General features: G+C 49.5%; 1 protein-coding gene and 1 non-coding gene across 3 annotated transcripts in view; both read right to left on the bottom strand.

The window, feature by feature from the left end:
* The window catches only part of LOC130044522 (cytochrome b5 type B), a 267,802-nt gene that overhangs the window by 216,419 nt on the left and 32,734 nt on the right, over positions 1–18,649 (bottom strand). The window contains exon 5 of one of the 2 annotated variants that reach the window (XR_008795395.1): positions 18,207–18,396. Coding sequence is in view for 1 of the 2 variants with exons in the window: in XM_056137272.1 (XP_055993247.1) it covers positions 18,306–18,396 (91 nt within the window). In the remaining variant the exon portion in view is untranslated. Of the gene's footprint in view, positions 1–16,931; positions 18,397–18,649 lie in introns of those variants that run through there. The other variant, XM_056137272.1, reaches the window with a different exon arrangement.
* LOC130044633 (U6 spliceosomal RNA) lies at positions 12,355–12,461 on the bottom strand. Its single transcript, XR_008795468.1, has one exon. It is a non-coding gene; the product is annotated as a U6 spliceosomal RNA (small nuclear RNA).

The following is an 18,649-nucleotide window of genomic DNA, read 5'->3' as shown; positions in this document are numbered from 1 at the left end:
TCAGAGGGATCACAGCACCAGAGTCTCCTGGAACCTGGGCACACCCGTGGTCTTGGGGGTCTGGCCCTGGGTCTGTCACCAGAACTGCCGCCTGCCTCTCTCTCAGGTGGTCCAGGCCACACCCTCCTTTCCTGAAGGCTCCAGAACTGAAAAACTCCTGGGTAACAGGCCTGCTCCTACGGAGTATCGACCCAGGGGTCCCATTGGGAATGTTGGAAGTTTTCCAGCCCCACCCGCACCCCTGGGCCATCCCACACAGCAACCAACGACAGCATCAGGGTGGGGTTCCCAGCCCAGGATTCCCTCATCCTTGTCCTGACCTGCCTCCAAGACAGGTCAGCTGTCACCATTAGTCTCTCACTTTGAAAGTCTAGCCACATGACACAGGTGTGGCCTCCCAGTTAGTCCTGATTGATTTCACCTCAGTGGATTTTTTTGTTTCCGTGAATGAGCCCGAGGGGTCTCCAGACCCAAACTCCATCTTTCTCCATATGACTTGGCATCCTTAAGGCTTCTGACCAATTAAGGTCTGACCTACCTGCCCTGAACTCCTGCGTACTCATCACACCCATGGTCTGGAGAAGTCTGTGATTCGCCCCCTAGGAACCCTGTTTTCATCTGTGGAGAAGCAAAAACCCTGGGACGGGCTGCGGGAGGGTAAAGGCGTCTCCCAGGTGCTGACCTGGGCTCATTAGCCAGGGACAATGCAGAAAGAATTGCAAATCGGAGGATCTGGTTTGGATCCCAGCTCTGTCACTTGTTAGCTATGTGACCTTGGGCAATATACCTAACCTCTCTGAACTTCAGTTTCCTCATCTCAAAAAAAAAAAAAGGCTAATAACACAGACCTTGCAGGTTTATTGTGGGATTAGATGAGGTCAAGGTATGCAGTTGGCACTTAATGCGCACCAGCACTCCATCTCTCCCCTGCGTGCCAAGGAGATTAACATTCTGCGGAAACAAGAGCAGCCAAGGAACTTTCTCCCGAGGAGGATTTGCTTCTTTGTTGTTGTTTCTCCCAAAAGGGGCAAGACCTCCACAGCTCTCTCACAAGGCCAGTGTAGGTTCCCGGGGACTCACCTGACAGCTCCCGTGGGCCCCCAAGGCCGCTGGAAATCCTCTTCCCCCCACAGAGGTTGAGATCGCATCGAAAACTGCAAACCAAATCCCGTCAGCCCTCTGCTCCGGGCTCCCGTGAGACGCCAGGTTCCCTGCCTAAGCGCCCGCACATGCGCTTTTGTGCTTCCCTGGGCAGCTGGCCCAGCCTCGAGGCCTCCGCAGCTGCTGTTCCCTGTGCCGAGCCTCCACCTTCAGATGGGGGTGCCGCTTCCCACCACTCAGGACTCGGTTTCCACACCTCCTGCTAAGGAGACGCTTCCTCTGGCCTTCTGGTTAGGGGAAGGGGGAGTTGGGGCCATCCCTAGGGTCCCCGGGAGCCAGTCCTGGCCCAGCACTCTGGGTCACTCCCAGCAATGCTCGGGGACCGTCTGGTGCCAGGGATGGAACCAGGGCCGCTGACATGCCCTGCGCTCACTGATCATGCTCCCCCGCTTGCTTCTCTTCCCTGCCCTCGTCACTGTGTTAAATCCTCTGTTCACTGTGTCCCGCGGGGGGGCCAGAACACAGCAAGCCACCACGTATGTTCGTGACACCAAGGCACCCCTGCATCGCGCCATCTCGGCATTCATCTGTGAGGTGCAGAACGGGCTCTGCTCGGTGTCGGAGCGTCTGCGATGCAAGTGTCTAGACGGCCCTTTTTATTTTTGGCATTTTTGGCAGAGGGACCTGCTTCTGGAATTTAACAAAACCAGACAACGCCTGTCTCCCCAGAGCCTCACCCAGCGCTGTGCCCTCTCTTCAGAATCTGCCGGGGCTGAGCGGGCCGGCCCAGAGAGAGACGAGGTTTGACGAATCCTGCTGGAATATTCTGCTGCTTAAAAAAAAAAAAAAAAAAAAGAGCTTCTCGGGGCTGCAGCCTTGAAGGCGGAGGCGGCCAGCAACGGCCAAGGCCGCTTCTCCTTAGCAGGCTGGACACACGGGATTAATTCAGGCCGGGCCAGGCAAGAACTGAAAGGGCCAAGAAAGGGGTTTGCAAGAGCCTGACTGGAAACAAAACTTGGCTGCGGTGGGGAGCGGGGGGTGTTGGGGGCTGGGCAGGGTGCCTTTTCCTTTGCCAGGGACCTCAGCCTGTAGGCGTTTGTGTGTGGGGGGGGGTGGGGGGGGTGGGGGAGGTCTCGTATGTTTTCATGGGGTTTCGGTAAACTCTGGGCCCCAAAAGGTTAAGAACTGTGCCGGGGCCGGCCCACATCATCTCCATCCTAAACACAACCTGAACTGAAACGATCACGAGAAAGGAAAAGTGCTTCAGGCTCCAAAGAAAACAAAGACCATTTCCAACAGGAATTGGCTGTCACATTCTCTGCACTTGGAAAAAAAAGCAACAGAGCATCCGCCCAGGCTGCCCGAGGCCCATCCCTTAAGCCCAGGTCTCCAGGGAAGGCCGCGGGCTTTTGTTTTCCAGCCTGTGGGCAACTGGCTGGGCAGGGAGCCAGAGGCAAGAGAAGCTCCGAGGAAAACACAAAACGGGGTGACAGTGTGCGGTCGAGGAGCTCTGAAGGTGAGCTTCGGCCAGGGCTGCGCTGTGGCAGATTCCAGCCAGGCCTGTGGTCTCTGTTTGACCCTGGCCGGGGTGCAGGGTCTACCGTGCCTGCCCGGGCCCACCCCAGTATTCCTTACCAGTGATGGGGTGATGGGGACTAGACTGGCCTGTGGGGGGCCACGTGCCCCCTCCCCACAGGGGGACCTGGGCCATGGCAGGGCTCCCACCAAGCACAGGGAGGAGACCAGGGTGAGCAGGTGGGCCCAGTGCCAGCGTGCCGAGCCAGCACCCACGGTAAGCTCCAGAGAGGCGCCGTCCACACACGTCCTGCTTCCGGGGGGGCGGGCCCGGGGTAGCAGCCCCCTGCCAGGGCCTCTGCTTGCTGCCCAGCCTCATCCTGACCCCTGGGGACTCGCTGGCCAACACTGCTCGTGTGTGTCTGTGTCAGAGGTCTGCAAACGTCTTGGCTTGAAAGCCTCTTTTACAGAGAACAAGAAATCCCTCAGCGCCCCGAGGAAACTCAGCTGTTTCGAGCAGAAAAACAGAATGAATGGGGGAGTCGGGGGAGCTCTGTTATCCCCCCACCCCACGGCTCTGGCCCACGCCCCACAGGGGCCGGCATCACCCACTCAGGGAAACACTGGTTTCTGTTCTGTCTTTGAGGTACTGGGGTGGGGGAGGACCCTGGCGTTCTCCCCCAGGCCTCCCCTTCTCACGGGGTCTCACCTCCTGCGTCCCAGCTTCAACTCCTGAGCCCCAAACCTTGGAGCCACACACACCCACGTGCTCTTCAGGCCGCCCGTTTATGACTTCCTGTGACCCTTTTCTCTCTGTGTCTCTCCACACGTCAGGCCCGCGGGAGAGAGATGGCTCCGTGTTCTGCAGGGGCTTCTCCAAAGCTCCCCGGCCGTTTTCCCAGCCCTGCAGCCAAGGGAGACTCACAGAGAAGGCGCATTCGTGGGGGCTGCTTGGGACCAACCGGGAAGTACCTCCTGGTCCCTCACCAGCTGGCCCAGGCTTGCCCGCACGACCGCAGACGGTCCCTTCCATAACCCCCCACTCAGAGAACCCCTCGGGAGTGTATGTCCTGACAAAGGTCTGACCGCACATGGGTCATGTTCCCCTCAAAGCCTCCCCCGTGGCCCCAACAATGCGCTAACGGGCCTGTGGCATGTCTGAGGTACTTCACCCCTGGCTTTCAGTGAGTGAAGGATAAGGATACTACATTTTAATTGACATCTTTAAGATCAGTCTGACCACAGAGCACCCATCGTAAGGTACGAAATTCAGTGGATTTTAGTATAGTCAGAATCTCACTACTGATGAGGTCATTAGGAAACCTAATTCTAGAACATTCTCGTCACCTCAAGCAGGAACCCTGCACCCATTAGCGGTCATCCCCCTCCCCCATTTCCCCTCTTCCGCTGCCCCCTGGCAGCCACTTCGCTCCTTTCTGGCTCCTGAATTTGCCTGTTCTGAACATTTCGCTCAAGTGGAATTACGTAACGTGGTTTTCCGCATCTGGCTTCTTTCACTTCGCATCATGTTGGTGCTGTAGCTTCTGTGTGGTTCCTTTTATGCTGAATAACACCCCCTGGCATGGGGACTGCCTTTGGGCTGTTCCCCCTTCTGGCTATCACGAATCTGCGGTAAGGAACATACGTGGACACGTTTTTGCGTGGAATTGTTCCCGACTGTCTTGGGTGGAAGTGGAACAGCTGCTCGTGTGGGACCCTGGGCCCGACCTTGGGGGACAGTGTGTCTGACACCCCCGTATCCCAGGGCTCCAACCCGGCACCGTCTCTGGCCTCAGAGCAGGAAAGAACCCACAAAGGTGTGATAGGGATGTAGCCAGAGGAAGCGTCCAGCCCCACATGCCCACTCGAGGCAGATGCCAGGATGTACATAGCAGACAGAAGCCTGCGCGTGCGTGTGTGTGTGTGTGTGTGTGTGTGTGTGTGTGTGTGTGTGTGAGGGGGTTTGAAAGGCACCGACAATGACACAATGACAACCAGCAGCAGAGAGGGCGAAGGTGAGAAGAAAGAGGCAGTGCCTCCGAGGCCTGGCCGGCCATGCCTGGTCTTCAGTGGGCTGCTCTGGGATTTCCCCAGACGCAGTGCCGACAGAAGGAACGCTTCCTGTTCTGGTTGGACCCGGTGTCCGTCTCCCTCCAGCCAACACTGGCAAAATGCCTGCTGGGTACCAATATCAGAAACGAAACAGGGGTGGCTGGGTAGTTGACCCAAAGAATTATCTCATTCTGAGGAGAAGCCCTATGAAGGCGGCTCCTAGGAGGCGACAGGGGGCTGGCGGCCACAGTACCAACTGCGATTAGCCTGTTGGTGATAATAGTCGGACGAGGTGAAGCCGATGCCCCATTTTACAGACGAAGAGACTGAGCAGGCCCAGGCTTTCTCAGCAGCAGCGCCGTGGACGCTCTGGGCTGGGGTGGGGAAGACTGTCTGTGGACCCCTGGCCTGTCGCCGTGGATGCTAAAGGTGCTCCTCCATCGGTGTCCAGATGCACTGTCCCCATTGGTGCCTGAATACTGCTGCGGCCAGGAGCCACCAAGTCAGCCCCAGCTGCACACGACACACCAGTCTGTTCTCTCAGGCAGGCGTACACAGCTCACATCACACAAAACGGTCTCACAAGGCCGGGATGAAGAAATGAGAAGCCCCTGATAGCTAACATATCTCCACATTCTTTCTCGTCCTATTCCTGGACAGGGGTTGAATCCAGACACACACACACACACACACACACACACACACACACTGAGCTACCGGCCCCTCTACATTCTTCTTCTGGAGAAGGATGGCCACATTTGGCAGTGCTCAGCTGCAAAACAGCTCTGTGCTCAGAGAATGCTCCGTGAGGTGCTCAGGGGACCACGCAGTGCTGGGGGGGCCCAAACCTGGGCCTTTTGCATGCAAAGTCTACATTCTGCCCTTTGAGATCTTCCTCCAACCCATGCAGAGTCTTCTGTGTTTTTGATGTCTGAGGGCCACACCCGGTGGTGTGGAGGGGTGACTCCCGGTTCTGTGCTCAGGGATCACTCCTGGCGGGTTCAGGGGACCATATCAAGTGCCAGGATTGAACCCAAGCCAAGTGCAAGGCCAGTGCCCTACCCGCTGTACTGTGGTTCCGGCCCTTGAGTTTCTAGCCCTACAGGCTGGGGATGTGAATTCCTGTGTGCCGACTGTGAATTCCTTGGCCCTCAGCGCCAGCCATTCCCCGTTGAGTTTCATGAGGGGGTGACTCTCCACATGGAAGATTCTCCCCCGTGAGAACTGGCCTTCTCAGGTCCTTGCTGCCTCGTGCCCAGCTCTGCCCTTCAGTGTGGCTGAGGGTAACTTTCCTCAGCTGCTTTCCTCTAGGGAAGCCAAATCGTTCTCCAGATAATTTGGTCCCCAAAGCCCATAGATTCTTCCACAAACAACTAAGCACATTGTCTCTCCACAGACTTGAGGTGTCAGTAGAGTGGGCCGGCCACAGGCTGATAACCGCCGAACAATGCGCTTCCAGAAGATTCTAAAAGACAGCGTGGTGTGGCCGCCCAGTCGAAGGCCCGTGATGGGTTAGTCATATCCTTCAAGATATAAACAGCTCGTTCGGAGGTCTGGGGACCGGAGAATACTTTTCAGTAAATATTTATTTTTTTAACTGTGGCATAACTTACCTGCAGAAAAGCGCCCAAATCACACAAATCATACACAGCTCAATGAATTCCTCCCAAAGTAAACACACCCGTCGGCTCACCATCCGGATGAAGAAATGACCCGCATTCCAGAAGCCCCTCTCGCCTCCCCTCCCGTAACTCGTCGCGCCCTCTCGCTCGATGCAACCACTGTAATTTTCGTCTTCTGACCTCCATATTTTGGATGTATCTGATGGCCCAGATAATTCACTGTGGAGGCCAGAGTTCATCAGGAGCTGGGAGGAGGATTGTTTCTCCGTGACTCATTCCTCCTCGGAATAGTTTACTCCTGAGCTTCCAGCTGCAAGGAACAGCAACTCCAACTCAGAGGGCTCAAACAATGAGAAAATTTATGACCTCCACATAAAGGGACGTCCCGCCCAAGGGGGAGCCTCAAGGTTCACTGAACTGGCAGTGCCCCGGCCCCCAGGAGCCAGGTACTTTCCATCCCTCCACGTGCCATTTTGGCATCGACCTCCCTCCCAGGCTGCTGCAGACAGACACTGCGGTTCTTCCCGGGACGCCTCCTCCTTGGAGTCTTCTGGAGGTCTTGTCTCACTGGGAAGAACTGTGTCATTGGGGCCAGAGCCGCAGCACAGCAGGGACGGCGTTTGCACACAGTTGACCCGGTTCATCACCTATGGTCTCCCAGGCACCGCCAGGAGTGACTCCTGAGTACAGAGGCAGAAGCAAGCATTGTCAGGTATGGTTCCCTCCCCTCACCCATCCCCACACAAAAAAGAACTGTGTCCCTTGTGCAGTCAAACATGGGGGCCAGGGGTGGGATTATCCTCAGAGTCCTAGACTTATCACTGGTGTGGTGTGGTTTTTGAAAAGACCACGGCTAAACTTGGGAACAGGCAGGCCCATAATGGAACCAGAACCTGTCTGGTTCGGTTCATTCATAAGCACGGTTAATGTTGCTAAATGGTAACAAGGGTTAGAAACAGAGATTTGTGGCTAAACAGACGGGTGTAGATTCAAGGTTAGAGGTAAGTAATTCTCTGGGAGGAAAGAATAAATTGACCGTAACAAAATAAACACAGCCGTTCTTGCCCTCTCTCTCTCCTCTGCACGTCAATGAGCTTTATCTCTGAATTGCCCTTATGGGCAATGAATTGTAAACCTATTTTTTAATTTAGTTGCATTTTTTGATCCCCCAATTTATTAATTTTTAAAAAGTGATCAATGAACTGTGATTTACAATAATGTTGATGATGGTCTCCTGTACGTATCCTTTCAACACGGTACCCACTCACCAGAGCTGCACCATCTCCCTGACTGCAGGTTCCCACATTCCTTCCTTCTACCACCACCACAGACTCAGTTCTCTCCTGCTGTGTTCTTTGGCCCTATTGCTCCTTTGCTGTGTATATTTAAGCCCCACACACCAGATCATTCTGTATCTGTTCCTCTCCTTCTGACTTCACTCAGATACCTTCTAGTTCCAACCTAGTCATGGCAAATGTCATAACTTTGTCCTTTCTAGAGCTGCATAGTACTCCATTATGTATATGTACCACAATTTCTTTCTTTTGAGCCACACTCTGAGGTGCTCAGGGATTACTCCTGGCTCTAGACATAGGAATCACTACTAGTGGTGCTTGGGAGACCATAATTGGTGCTGAGGATCAAAACCCAGGTCGGCCATGTGCCAGGAAAGCACCTTACCTGCTGTACTACCTTTCTGGTCATATCTGATTGTGCTTGTTTTAGGTCACACCCAGTGATGCTCAATGGTTACTCCTGGCTCTGCACTCAGGAATTACTCCTTGGTGGGGCTCAGGGGAACATATAGGATGCTGAGGATTGCACCCAAGTCAGCCCCATGCAAGGCAAACACCCTGCTCTCTGTGCTATAGCTCCGGCCCCTCTGACAATTTTCTGATCTGTTCAGCTGAGGTTGAGTATTTGGGCTGGTTCCATATCTTGGCTATTGTACCAAGCTCTGTGATGAGCAAAAGTGTTCATACACATATATTCTTTCAAAATAAAACTGATTTTTAAAGTTGCTGGGAGTTTGTGATCAAGTGGTGGAGAGAACATTTTGGTACCGTTAGTACAATGCTCTCTTCCTTGAAAACCACACGAAGGCATGCCACATACATGGCATCTCATCTAAGTGCTGTCAGGTCAGTGAATCATGGGTTGTCAAAGGACGCCAGGTCTTTTAACTACCTTGATAACACTCAACAACTATTCAGACCCCTACATATTTGAATACCTTCTGCATGAAAAACCAATTTTCAAATATTATAAATGAGTCACGAACACACACGTGCATTTGCTTTCAGTACTGGGGATGTAACCTGAGTACATCCCTTTTATCAGTACCTACTCCTTATCAGAATGGGTGAAATTCACGCGAGGGCGTCCAGGGAGATGTGAGTGGGGAGCCAGGCTCATCAGTGAAAGGTCATGATAGACACAAAAGTGGCATTTCTGTTTTATAATAAAATCACATGGCCATGGATAATAGTATAGGTAATAGGACATATAGATAATACTATAGAAAACAGGACAAATAGTATTTTCAAAAATATGGAACTACTGTCTGTCTAGGTCCATACATTTTACACATATAAGAGCATGTGTACCAATATTTTTGTATTTTATTTTTTAAATCTTTGCTTCTGTTTCTTGGGTCACACCCAGCAGGGCTCAAGGAAGTATTCCTGGCTCTATGCCAGGATTCTGGCTCAGGGGTCACTCCTTACAGTGCTCAGGGGATCATGTGTAGTGCCAGGGATTAAACCAAGGCTGGCTGCATGTAATGCAGATGTCTTAACCCCATATTACCTCTCCGGCCCTTAGAAAAAGTCTTTAAATAATCATTCATAGTGGATAAATATGTAACAGACTATTCTCAGACCCCACAAGAAAGGATGAAGACAAGGGCAACTTGTCCAACTAACCACTGAAAAATCCCGGATATCCTTCTGAAATCTAGCACAAAATTAACATTTTGAGGAAGTGTCTTTCTCACAAATGTTTCCAATTTTAACTGGCACTAAATTTATAAGGCAGTGAACATATCAACACAGACATTACATATCAAATAAGCACGGTTTGAATATGAGCAAATTCATCAATGACACACTTGATCTCAGTGGGTCTCAAGCTTTAGGGAAAAAGCCTTTCTAAGTAAAAATATAATATCCCATCATCATCAATCATGCCTGTCTTATCAGAGCTACTGCATATCCACTGGGTACTGACTGTGCTAAGAATTCCTCTTCTTTGAGGACACAGGAGGTTGGACTGGGATTGCAGCTCAGGTACTAAAGCATGTGCCCAGCAGGTGCAAGTTCTTGGAGTTTGATTCCCAGCACCGCATGTTCCGAAGACTCCTAGGAATGGCCCCAGCAAAAAAAAGTTCTGTGTTATTCCTGGCACGAAGCTAGAGAGGCATACTGCAGGCACTCAGGGGTCCGCCTGTTTGCTTTTTGGTATAGGTTAGGCACTTTTAAGAAAAGTTTAATATTTCATGATACCAAGTCCCAGTAGGGCAAGGATCTTCTAGTGAGGATCCAAGATGTTGGTTAATTTCATCCCTAGAGGTCAGCTCAAGGTCGTAGAGAAATGCTCTTTTCTACTGTACCACCAGAGGGCGCATTTCCCAGCTCACTGTGACAACGCCAGCCACCAACCCAGTGTGTTCTGTGCGTCACGGAACAGCCCAGGTGAGGATTTCTCTTTTATTCCATTCCCTAGTCTTATTGTGAGGCTTTAGGAAGGGGGCGGCGACAAACAAGTTAGTTCAAACTACTGTGTTCAATCAAATAACCTTTCCTGCTAGTCAAAAACAAACTATCAATCAAGTATAAAATTCTATGGACCAATCTCCCATGCAGGTACATCCAGATAATGTACACAGTCCACCGGCACAGACACAGAGCATCCCCTCCCCACAGCCCACCCCATCTCTTAAGTGTATACAACCTCAATTCAGCAGGGAAGAAACAGGATGGCAAGTTCCTGCCAAACAGTAACTCTCCAGGGGAGATACTGATATGTGCCACAATGAAGGCCAGCATCAGCTCAGAAACCATGTCAATTGGCCTGTGTCCTTGAGATGAGGTGATCACAGTTTAGGGCTGCAGAAAGGGTACAGAAAAGCACTGGGTACAGTCCCCTGAGCACCACCAGGAGTGACCCTGAGCACAGAACCAGGAGTTAACCCTGAGTTCCTTCTGGATGTGCCTACCCCCACTCCCACGCAAAACAACACAAACAACAAAAGGGCTGGCCTCTTTATCTCATCTTTCTTTCTGCCAGCTCCAATCTATCTAATCATGAGAAAAATTCAAATTCCAACAGCAGGCATCTCTCAGTGTACCTGACTAATACTCAAAACCAGGTTAACAACCTGTTCCAACCAGGACAAACTGTCTGTGGTTGGAAGCCTGCTTCAAGGAAGGGCTGGGGGAATGGGCAGTTCGGACAGAGAAGGGACAAGTGAGACAATGATGGTTGGAAGGGATCGCTCTGGATGGGAGATGTGTGCTGAAAGTGGGTTAAAGGACCAAACATAATGGCTTCTCAAGATGTAAAAGCCATAATGCCCAAAATGGGGAAGGGGAGGAAGAGGAAGGGAAAGGAGGGGAAGGAGCCGAGAGGGAGGGAGGAAGGCAGGGGGGAGAGAGGGAGAGGGAGAGAGGGAGGGAGGGAGGGTGGGAGGGAGAGAGAGAGAGAGAGAGAGAGAGAGAGAGAGAGAGAGAGAGAGAGAGAGAGCCTGCCAGAGGCAAGCTGCAGGGGAGTGGGGGGCAGGAGGTGGAGGGGTGAAGGAGGATTATGGGGGATATTGGTGGGAAATGTCCACTAGTGGAGAGATGGATGTTGGAACTTTGCACCCGATTGCAAACTGTATCTCACAGTTATTCAATAAAAATTATAATTTAAAAAATAAAAGAATGAGAGCACAAGAAACCATCACAGGAAAGAGGGACCTTGGCAGTTTGGTGACTAAATGTACTGAGGTGTCCTGGATGAGATTCTAGGGATGCAGGACATTAGGTAAAAACGGGAATGATAAAGCATAAGCTATTCCAGCAGTGGGCTCATTAACTGTAACATAATAATGTAAGGAGTTAATAATGGGGGAAACAGGGTATCGAATTTATCAGAACTCTCTGTACTATCTTCACAATCCTTTCTGTAAATTAAAAAGTTGTTCCAAGCAAGTTTACTAAAAATATTTGTGTCACCAAGCTTGGCAGTTGTATCTACTGAGAACATTGGACTTGCCTGTGGGTTTGCAAGCGGGGGGTGGGACACTGGGATTTATCTCAAAATTTGACTTGGGAGTCCTCGATGGTCCCAGGTCAATGTAGGCTGTGTTGGACAGTTCAGACACCAGCTGATAAACCATACTGACTGGCCCAGCATAAGGTAAGGACGTCGAAGGCACCAGACACTGATACTATCTGGTCAGCCAAAGTTGGACGGGCTTCTAGGAATGAGTTTCTATCAGGTGTTTAGATGGAGACTACTGTAGCCACCCTGAATTCTCTCCTCTTCTGAATTCTAGTTCAGATCCAGCTGACTTTCCTGCCCTTAAGTTCTATGAAATACCCGTTCCTAACCAGTCATAACAATTTCCCGTTTATTGATATTAGCGATGCTGTTTTTGTTATCCAATGGCAAAAATAACTCATTTCAAGTGTTTAGCTTTTGAAAGTGAGGAAGATTTTTTTCTTTCCCATAATACCTAGATGGCACGGAGTAAAAAGAATTTCTGCCCTGTGGGAGAGGCATTGCTAAGGCAGGTATTTTAAGGAAAGAAAACATACATTAGTAGGTAGATGTGTCTCCAAAACCAACCAAAGTCAATTAAGACAAAAAGTAAACTATGAATTCCTCCATGAAAGATCTGGAGCTAGAATCTAGCTGTCTGTCACGGCCAACAGTGATGTCTGAACAGGCCGCAGTCACCACGGACAGTCCAGATTAAAAAGCACTCAGCTTTAGTCCTTCCAAATACTTTCTAGGCCAGCTCATTGGGTACATTTAAACAGAATACTTTATTTTTTGCCAAGTCAACGCGTTAAATTTTAAAAATATGGAACGCTTCACAAATTTGTGTGTCATCCTTGCGCAGGGGCCATGCTAATCTTCTCTGTATCATTCCAATTCTAGTATATGTGCTGCTGAAGCGAGCACTAAACAGAATACTTTAAAACAAAGGCATAAACACTGATGTACTGTCTCGTCACTGGTTAAAGGGAGAAAGAAAGGGTAGGATAAGAGCTAAAGAAAATAAAGTGTCCTAGGGCCCGAAAGTGGTAAAGGGATCAGATCCTTTGGAAAGTTCATTTTCCTGTGTTCAAGGGCTATGAACTTCTCCAAACTCCTTTCTTCCTTCCTCACTAGGTTTCCTCTCTGTGTAAATGTGTGTGCAAAATCCATTTTTACTGCAGACACCATCCTATTGTTCTAGAAAGTAAGGCAACACCGATTTTTTTAAATCTTAGGTGAGGATAATGAGTCAGAAAGAGAGGGACAGACATAGAAAGATTGCATTCATCTGGGGAACATAAAGTAACAAAATAGGAGACTAACACCCAAAAATAGCTGAGATAAGTACCAGGAGGTTTACTCCATGGCTTGGAGGCTAGCCACATACACTAGGGGAAAAGGCAGCTCAGATAGAGAAGGGAGCACCAAATAAAGGTGTTGGAAGCAAAAAAAAAAAGGGGGGGGGGCCTGGAATGATAGCACAGCGGGTAGGGCGTTTGCCTTGCATGTGGCCAACCCAGGTTCGATTCCCAGCATCCCATATGGTCCCCTGAGCACCGCCAGGGATAATTCCTGAGTTCAGAGCCAGGAGTAACCCCTATGCATTGCCAAGTGTGACCCAAAAAGCAAAAAAAAAAAAAAAAAAAATTAGTAAAGGTGTTGGGAGGATCCTCCTAGGATGAGAGATGCATGCTGAAAGTAGACTAGAGACCGAACATGAGGCAAACCAGAACAACCAAAAGGAGAGAGAGAACGAAAGAGAATGCCCTGCCACAGATGCTGGGTGGGACGGGAGGGATGGGGGGGTGGGAGGGATACTGGGATCAGTGGTGGTGGAAAATGGGAACTGGTGGAGGCATGGCTATTTGATCATTGTATAATTGAAACCCAAGCACAAAAATCTGTAAGTCTACAACTGTACCTCATGGTATTTCACTAATAAAAATTAAAAAAAAAAAAATCTTAGGTGAGGAAACTAGGGCAAACGGTTCCCAAAGCTTCTGTAGGTAAAATTCAAGCACCTGGGGTCTTCTCTTACCGCATCCCATGCGGTTCAACACTGGCGCCGATGTTTTGGCCAGAGATTGGAAGCAGGCGCAAACAACAGGCCACTGCTGCTTTGAGACTGGCACCAAGGGATGAAAAGTCCCATGTCACTCCTGGAACAAACAGCATTTGTCTTTGTGCCTCTCCAACGAGCTGGAATCATCTTCCTGTGCTCCAAGTTGGAGAGCAGAAAAACGGACTTTCCAAATCCTATGCCTCATGACATGAAGCACATTTTCAATCTCCACGTGATTTATAGAAATTCTGAAAAGATGCAGGCCTTGCAAAGTGCTGACCCGGGTTCAGTCCCCAGCATGGTGCCCCGGGCCATCCAGAAGTAACTCCTGAGTGCAGTCAGAGTAAACCCTGCGCACTGCCAGCTGTGCCCTCCCTCAAAAAACAAGATCGCGGGTAGGACGTTTGTCTTGCACGCGGCCGACCCTGGTTCGAATCCCAGCATCCCATATGGTCCCCTGAGTACCGCCAGGGTAATTCCTGAGCACAGAGCCAGGTGTGACCCAAAAAGAAAAAAAAAAAGACCACAGGTAGATGAACTATGACGATTCAAGATTAAACATCATATTCTGCTGAATGGGGTTCTCATTTCTAGCTACTAATCCTCAGCTAATGAGAATGCAAGACCAAGGCCTCCTTAGAACTGTGAAGTGGGCCGTCAGTTTACGGTAAAGGTAACTGTCAAAGTGATTTATCGCCCCTTGTTATTAACAATCACTGTAACTTTCGATCTCAGTACTGAAGTCTCCCTACCCGTTTAGCTCTTTCTAAGAAAACAACCATTTATGGACGAGGACTGCACAGAAGTGCTCATTTAGCACTGGCTTCTGCACTGCTTTCAGTGAAAACAGAACTCCCCGCATCCCACTCACCAACCACAGCGAAGCGTTGATTCCGCATCTCATGATTACCAAATGAGCGACTCGCTGCAGCGAGAATGTTGACAAAATACACAACTGCCCCCGAGTCATGCTAAACAGCACCAGCCCAAGAACAGGTTGTTCAGGCCTTTTTTCATCCAGAATCCATGAGAATTTCAGAGCCAACAGGTCCATTTTAAAACAAAAAACTTAAAAGAAAAAAAATAAATAAAAATGGACAATTGCAGTCAGAGCAAGAAAAGGAAAACAGTATCTTTATTGTGTTAGTTTTAACAAACATTCACTGTGTGCACATTCCAGCAGAAAGAGACAAAGATCTTTGTTCAAAATATGCTGAAATAAAATAGGTAAACAAACTCCATTATTGAATACACAAAAGGAATGTCAGCGTTACTTGTCCACAGTGGAGGGTGAAGTAGAAAGAAAGGAAGTGAAATAACCATAATAATGTTTTGGCCAAGGCAGGGCCCAGGTGTGGGCAGAGGGCAGGCCTCGAAGTCGGAGCAGACTCGGGATGAGGGCCGTAACTTGATTATTTCTGCTCCTTGGAACCTCCCCTCTAAGATCACCCCCACAAATTCCAAACCGGTCCCTTTCAGAGCACAACAGCCAAATGTGACTAAACTCCCCATTACTTCTGTGATATTTGGCAAGAGATAGTTTTTTTTTTTTAAATCAACTTCTTGTTGAGACAAGCATGTCTGAATTCATTTCTCCTGGGGAAGGAAGTAGTGAACATTAATGTTCTGCATTTCACTCTCCTAAGATGGAATTTAATCAGAAAGATATCACTTGAGATTTTAAGCATGAGATCCCATTAAGTAATGATATGCCTGGCCTGAAAAAGCATTTTTCGTTGCTCTACATCAGAACTAAATGAATCTAAATTCAACAACGCTCTTATTTCACAACAGACGCGCTCGGGACAAGCTAAAAGAACTTCAGGGGGCTCAAGTGACTGGTTTCAATGGTGTTTTTTGCTTCTATGTACGAACTAAACAGAATATAAACTTTATCCCCACTGCTTTAGAGATGGTAGAAATCCTTTACAAGCTAAAAGCCAAGGCCGATCCCTGCAAACCAAAACCAAAACCAATTTCCGCAGAGGGCGGCCGGACAGACACTGCTGTTCTGGTGACCCGGCTGGGCCCTGGCTTCAGGATCCGCGATCCTCGGTGGCACCAGTTCCAAGCCGCAGCCGCTCTCTCTCCTCAGGGACAAATAACCCGACACCCTGGGTCTGTCCCTGGGGCCCCGGGCACGCAGGGCCTGGCTCTTCTGGAGGGGTTTTCACCACCTCCCTGTGTGTAGACTGATTTGAGACTCCGAGACTGCCTCTTCGGGAAGGGCTTTCTCAAACAAAAGTCCCTTCTGACGGGTCTGGCTACCACACTGTGTCCCTTTATTGTTCAGAGAACCCGCGCAGACTCTCCAACAAGCTCTACCTTTCAGCGGCTGTTGATGTAGGCAGTGGAGTAACAGCGCGCGGCCCAAGTGTGGTTTTCATGCCACAGAGTACCATCACATTCGCAGTCGTTCAAAAGTCCTGGGAATTGGACACGTTTCATGCGGGGTAGATACAAAGTCTGAGAACCTTTTTCTCTGATTCTGAGTAAGAACAAGCCGAGATATAAACAGGAAAAGACAGCCAGTATGAAATTTTGAAAAGACCTTTTGCATCAGTGTTTACAATAAAAGATATCCAAAACACTAAGTTCACTCGACTCATTCTCCAGTGTTTCTTATAAGCCAGACAATTTCCAGTCCCGACGGAGACTGCCAAAGAACTTTTACTTGATCCAGGTTATCTTCTGGCTTAGTGGTAGCTTGAATGTTCCCTTTCGGGCTCCTCAATGCTCCTTTGTTGGTTATTCCTACCCCCTGTAGCCCCCTGGCATCTTGCAACTGAATTTTTATAGCAGCTTTATTCACGGCGAGTCTTCCCTGCTTCACACAGAGGCGCATCAGTTTTCCCATTGCTGTAAACAGCCAAGGATTTTTTTTTTCAATTAAATCGCCTTACAGTGGCATTTTAGAAGACATACAAAACGTTTTCTAAAGATAAAAGTTTGACCACACCCATACCCCTAGTATATAAAAAGTCAGGCCCAAGTCCCCTAATTGTTCCGAAAGGTCACAATCCAATAATGGAAGTACGAGGTTTGATGAATTCTGAATCCACCCAACTGCAAAATCGCAGGAGACAGGTCTGGGCTGCACTTTTCTTAAATAGTTAGCTGGGCAGTTTCCTGTCTTGTCGAGCGCTGGCCAGCTGGAAGCGGGAGGCGGCAAGAGCAGCGCCTGGTCCTGCCTGAAGCCAGCTGCCCGGGCCGGGAGACCAGCAGCGTCCCCGGGACGGGACCGTCACCACCAGTAGGGGTGAGCAGGAAACAGCCGCGCGACTCCTCAGGCGCTTCCACAGAAAGAGAAGGCAAGTCGGAGATGTCAGAGAGAGACTCCTCCACCACGAGGAATAATAACGGATTTCCACATAATCACCTTCTCAAGGAAAACACTCATTCAAGAGAAAAACTGCCAGTTTTTTGTTTGTTTTTTATTCTCAATGGAAAACAGAATAAAACCACAAATTGGAGCCAAGGAAGTAAAAAAGAGATGACAGAGAAAAAACCTGCCATAACTGCCCACATCCTCCTCACGCCGCCTCGCTAGAAAAGTGATTTGACCAGGGTAAACGGATCAAATATTCTACCTCTTCTAACTTTTATAAAAAGGTAGGATCAAGTTTTTGCTAACCAAAAAACATAAAAGCATCAAAATTTTCTGGTAAAATTCTACAGACGTCATTACAAATTTGTATTTGACCAAGAAAAGTTGGTTGCAGGAAGGGGAGGGGGGCAGGAACAGAGCTCAGCGGTGGAGCGCTTGCCCTAGGAGTCTAAGGCCCTGATGCGAGAGAGACAGAGAGACACACAGAGAGCGCGAGAGGGAGACAGGTGGGGGGGAGTAAACAGATGGCGATAAACCGGTGTTCATGGGCCATTTCTATACTCCTGTCCTAATGTTTTCAATCTTCTTTAGAAGAAACATTTACCATGGATCACCCCATCGCACCAATCTCTCCCTTTCTCTTTTTTCCCCGTTCTCAGTAAACAAAAGGGAAGTCAACACACGCAGTGCCAGGTGGAAATCACACAGCCTGGACTCCATGGGTGGCGTGCCCGGCCTGCCACTCTAGCCTCTAGGGAGGAGGGGAGGGCATTTGCCTTGCACGCAGCAGACCCAGGTTCGATCCCCATCATCCTAAATGGTCCCCTGAGCACTGCCAGTTGTGAGCCCTCAGCATCGCCGGGTGGGGAAGGAGAGGATCAGCTGGAATCGCATGACACGATTCTTTCTAGTTTCAACAAATACAAACAGGGAACATGGAGCTTGGGCAGATGTGCTTCAAGTCTAGCGGGCAATTTCACAAACTAAACCACTAATGATACATAAAATGAAGCCGAAACATTCTCGTGTGTACTTCCAGAGAGTGCTCACCTTCTGGGCACGTCTAATATGCAGTTCAATGTTTTGAAAAGCATTTTAACTGGGGGGGAAATGCGACTAAGAGTGACAATCAGGAAAGTGAGTTTCTAAAGGTAGAGAAGCCTGCGGAAACCAAGGCAGAGGAAGCTGAGGCAGGGGCAAGAATGGTAAGCAAAGCTCTGAGAGTTGGTGTGGGGGGCGGGGGGCCTGGCCAACCATCGAGGCTCCAAGGGGCTGATACATTGGGCAGGATTCGCAAACAGGGCAGTACTCAGCGTCCCAACAGTCTCTGGTTCTCACTCCCAAGTGGGTTTGCTTTCCAGACTCCGACAAGGCCTCCTCAGGAAGATCGGCTCTCTGACGTGAAGTAACGGTACAGGAAGCCTAGGAGAACAGCGCCTATGATGGGGAAGATCCAGTAGGACCAGCAACTACGGGAGGGGGGAAAAGCAATAAAGTCGTCAGGCTTGCAGACCAAACTTTTGTTTTCAACACTCACAGTTAAATATCTTTACATGCCAAAAAGGTTGGTGTTCTTTGGTAACTTTAACTGCTTTAATACACACAGCAGTTGGGGGGAAAAAAAGCAAGGATCCGGAATGGGCAGTATTATTAAGTAACAATTTCTACAAGATTAAAAACAATGTATTACACTAATATATACATATGCAAAAATACACACAC

This window comes from Sorex fumeus, unplaced genomic scaffold, assembly GCF_029834395.1.
Source record: "Sorex fumeus unplaced genomic scaffold, SorFum_2.1 ptg000122l, whole genome shotgun sequence".
Classification (NCBI taxonomy): domain Eukaryota; kingdom Metazoa; phylum Chordata; class Mammalia; order Eulipotyphla; family Soricidae; genus Sorex; species Sorex fumeus.
Note: the sequence above shows the minus strand (reverse complement) of the source record. Positions and strands in the feature narration are given on the sequence as shown.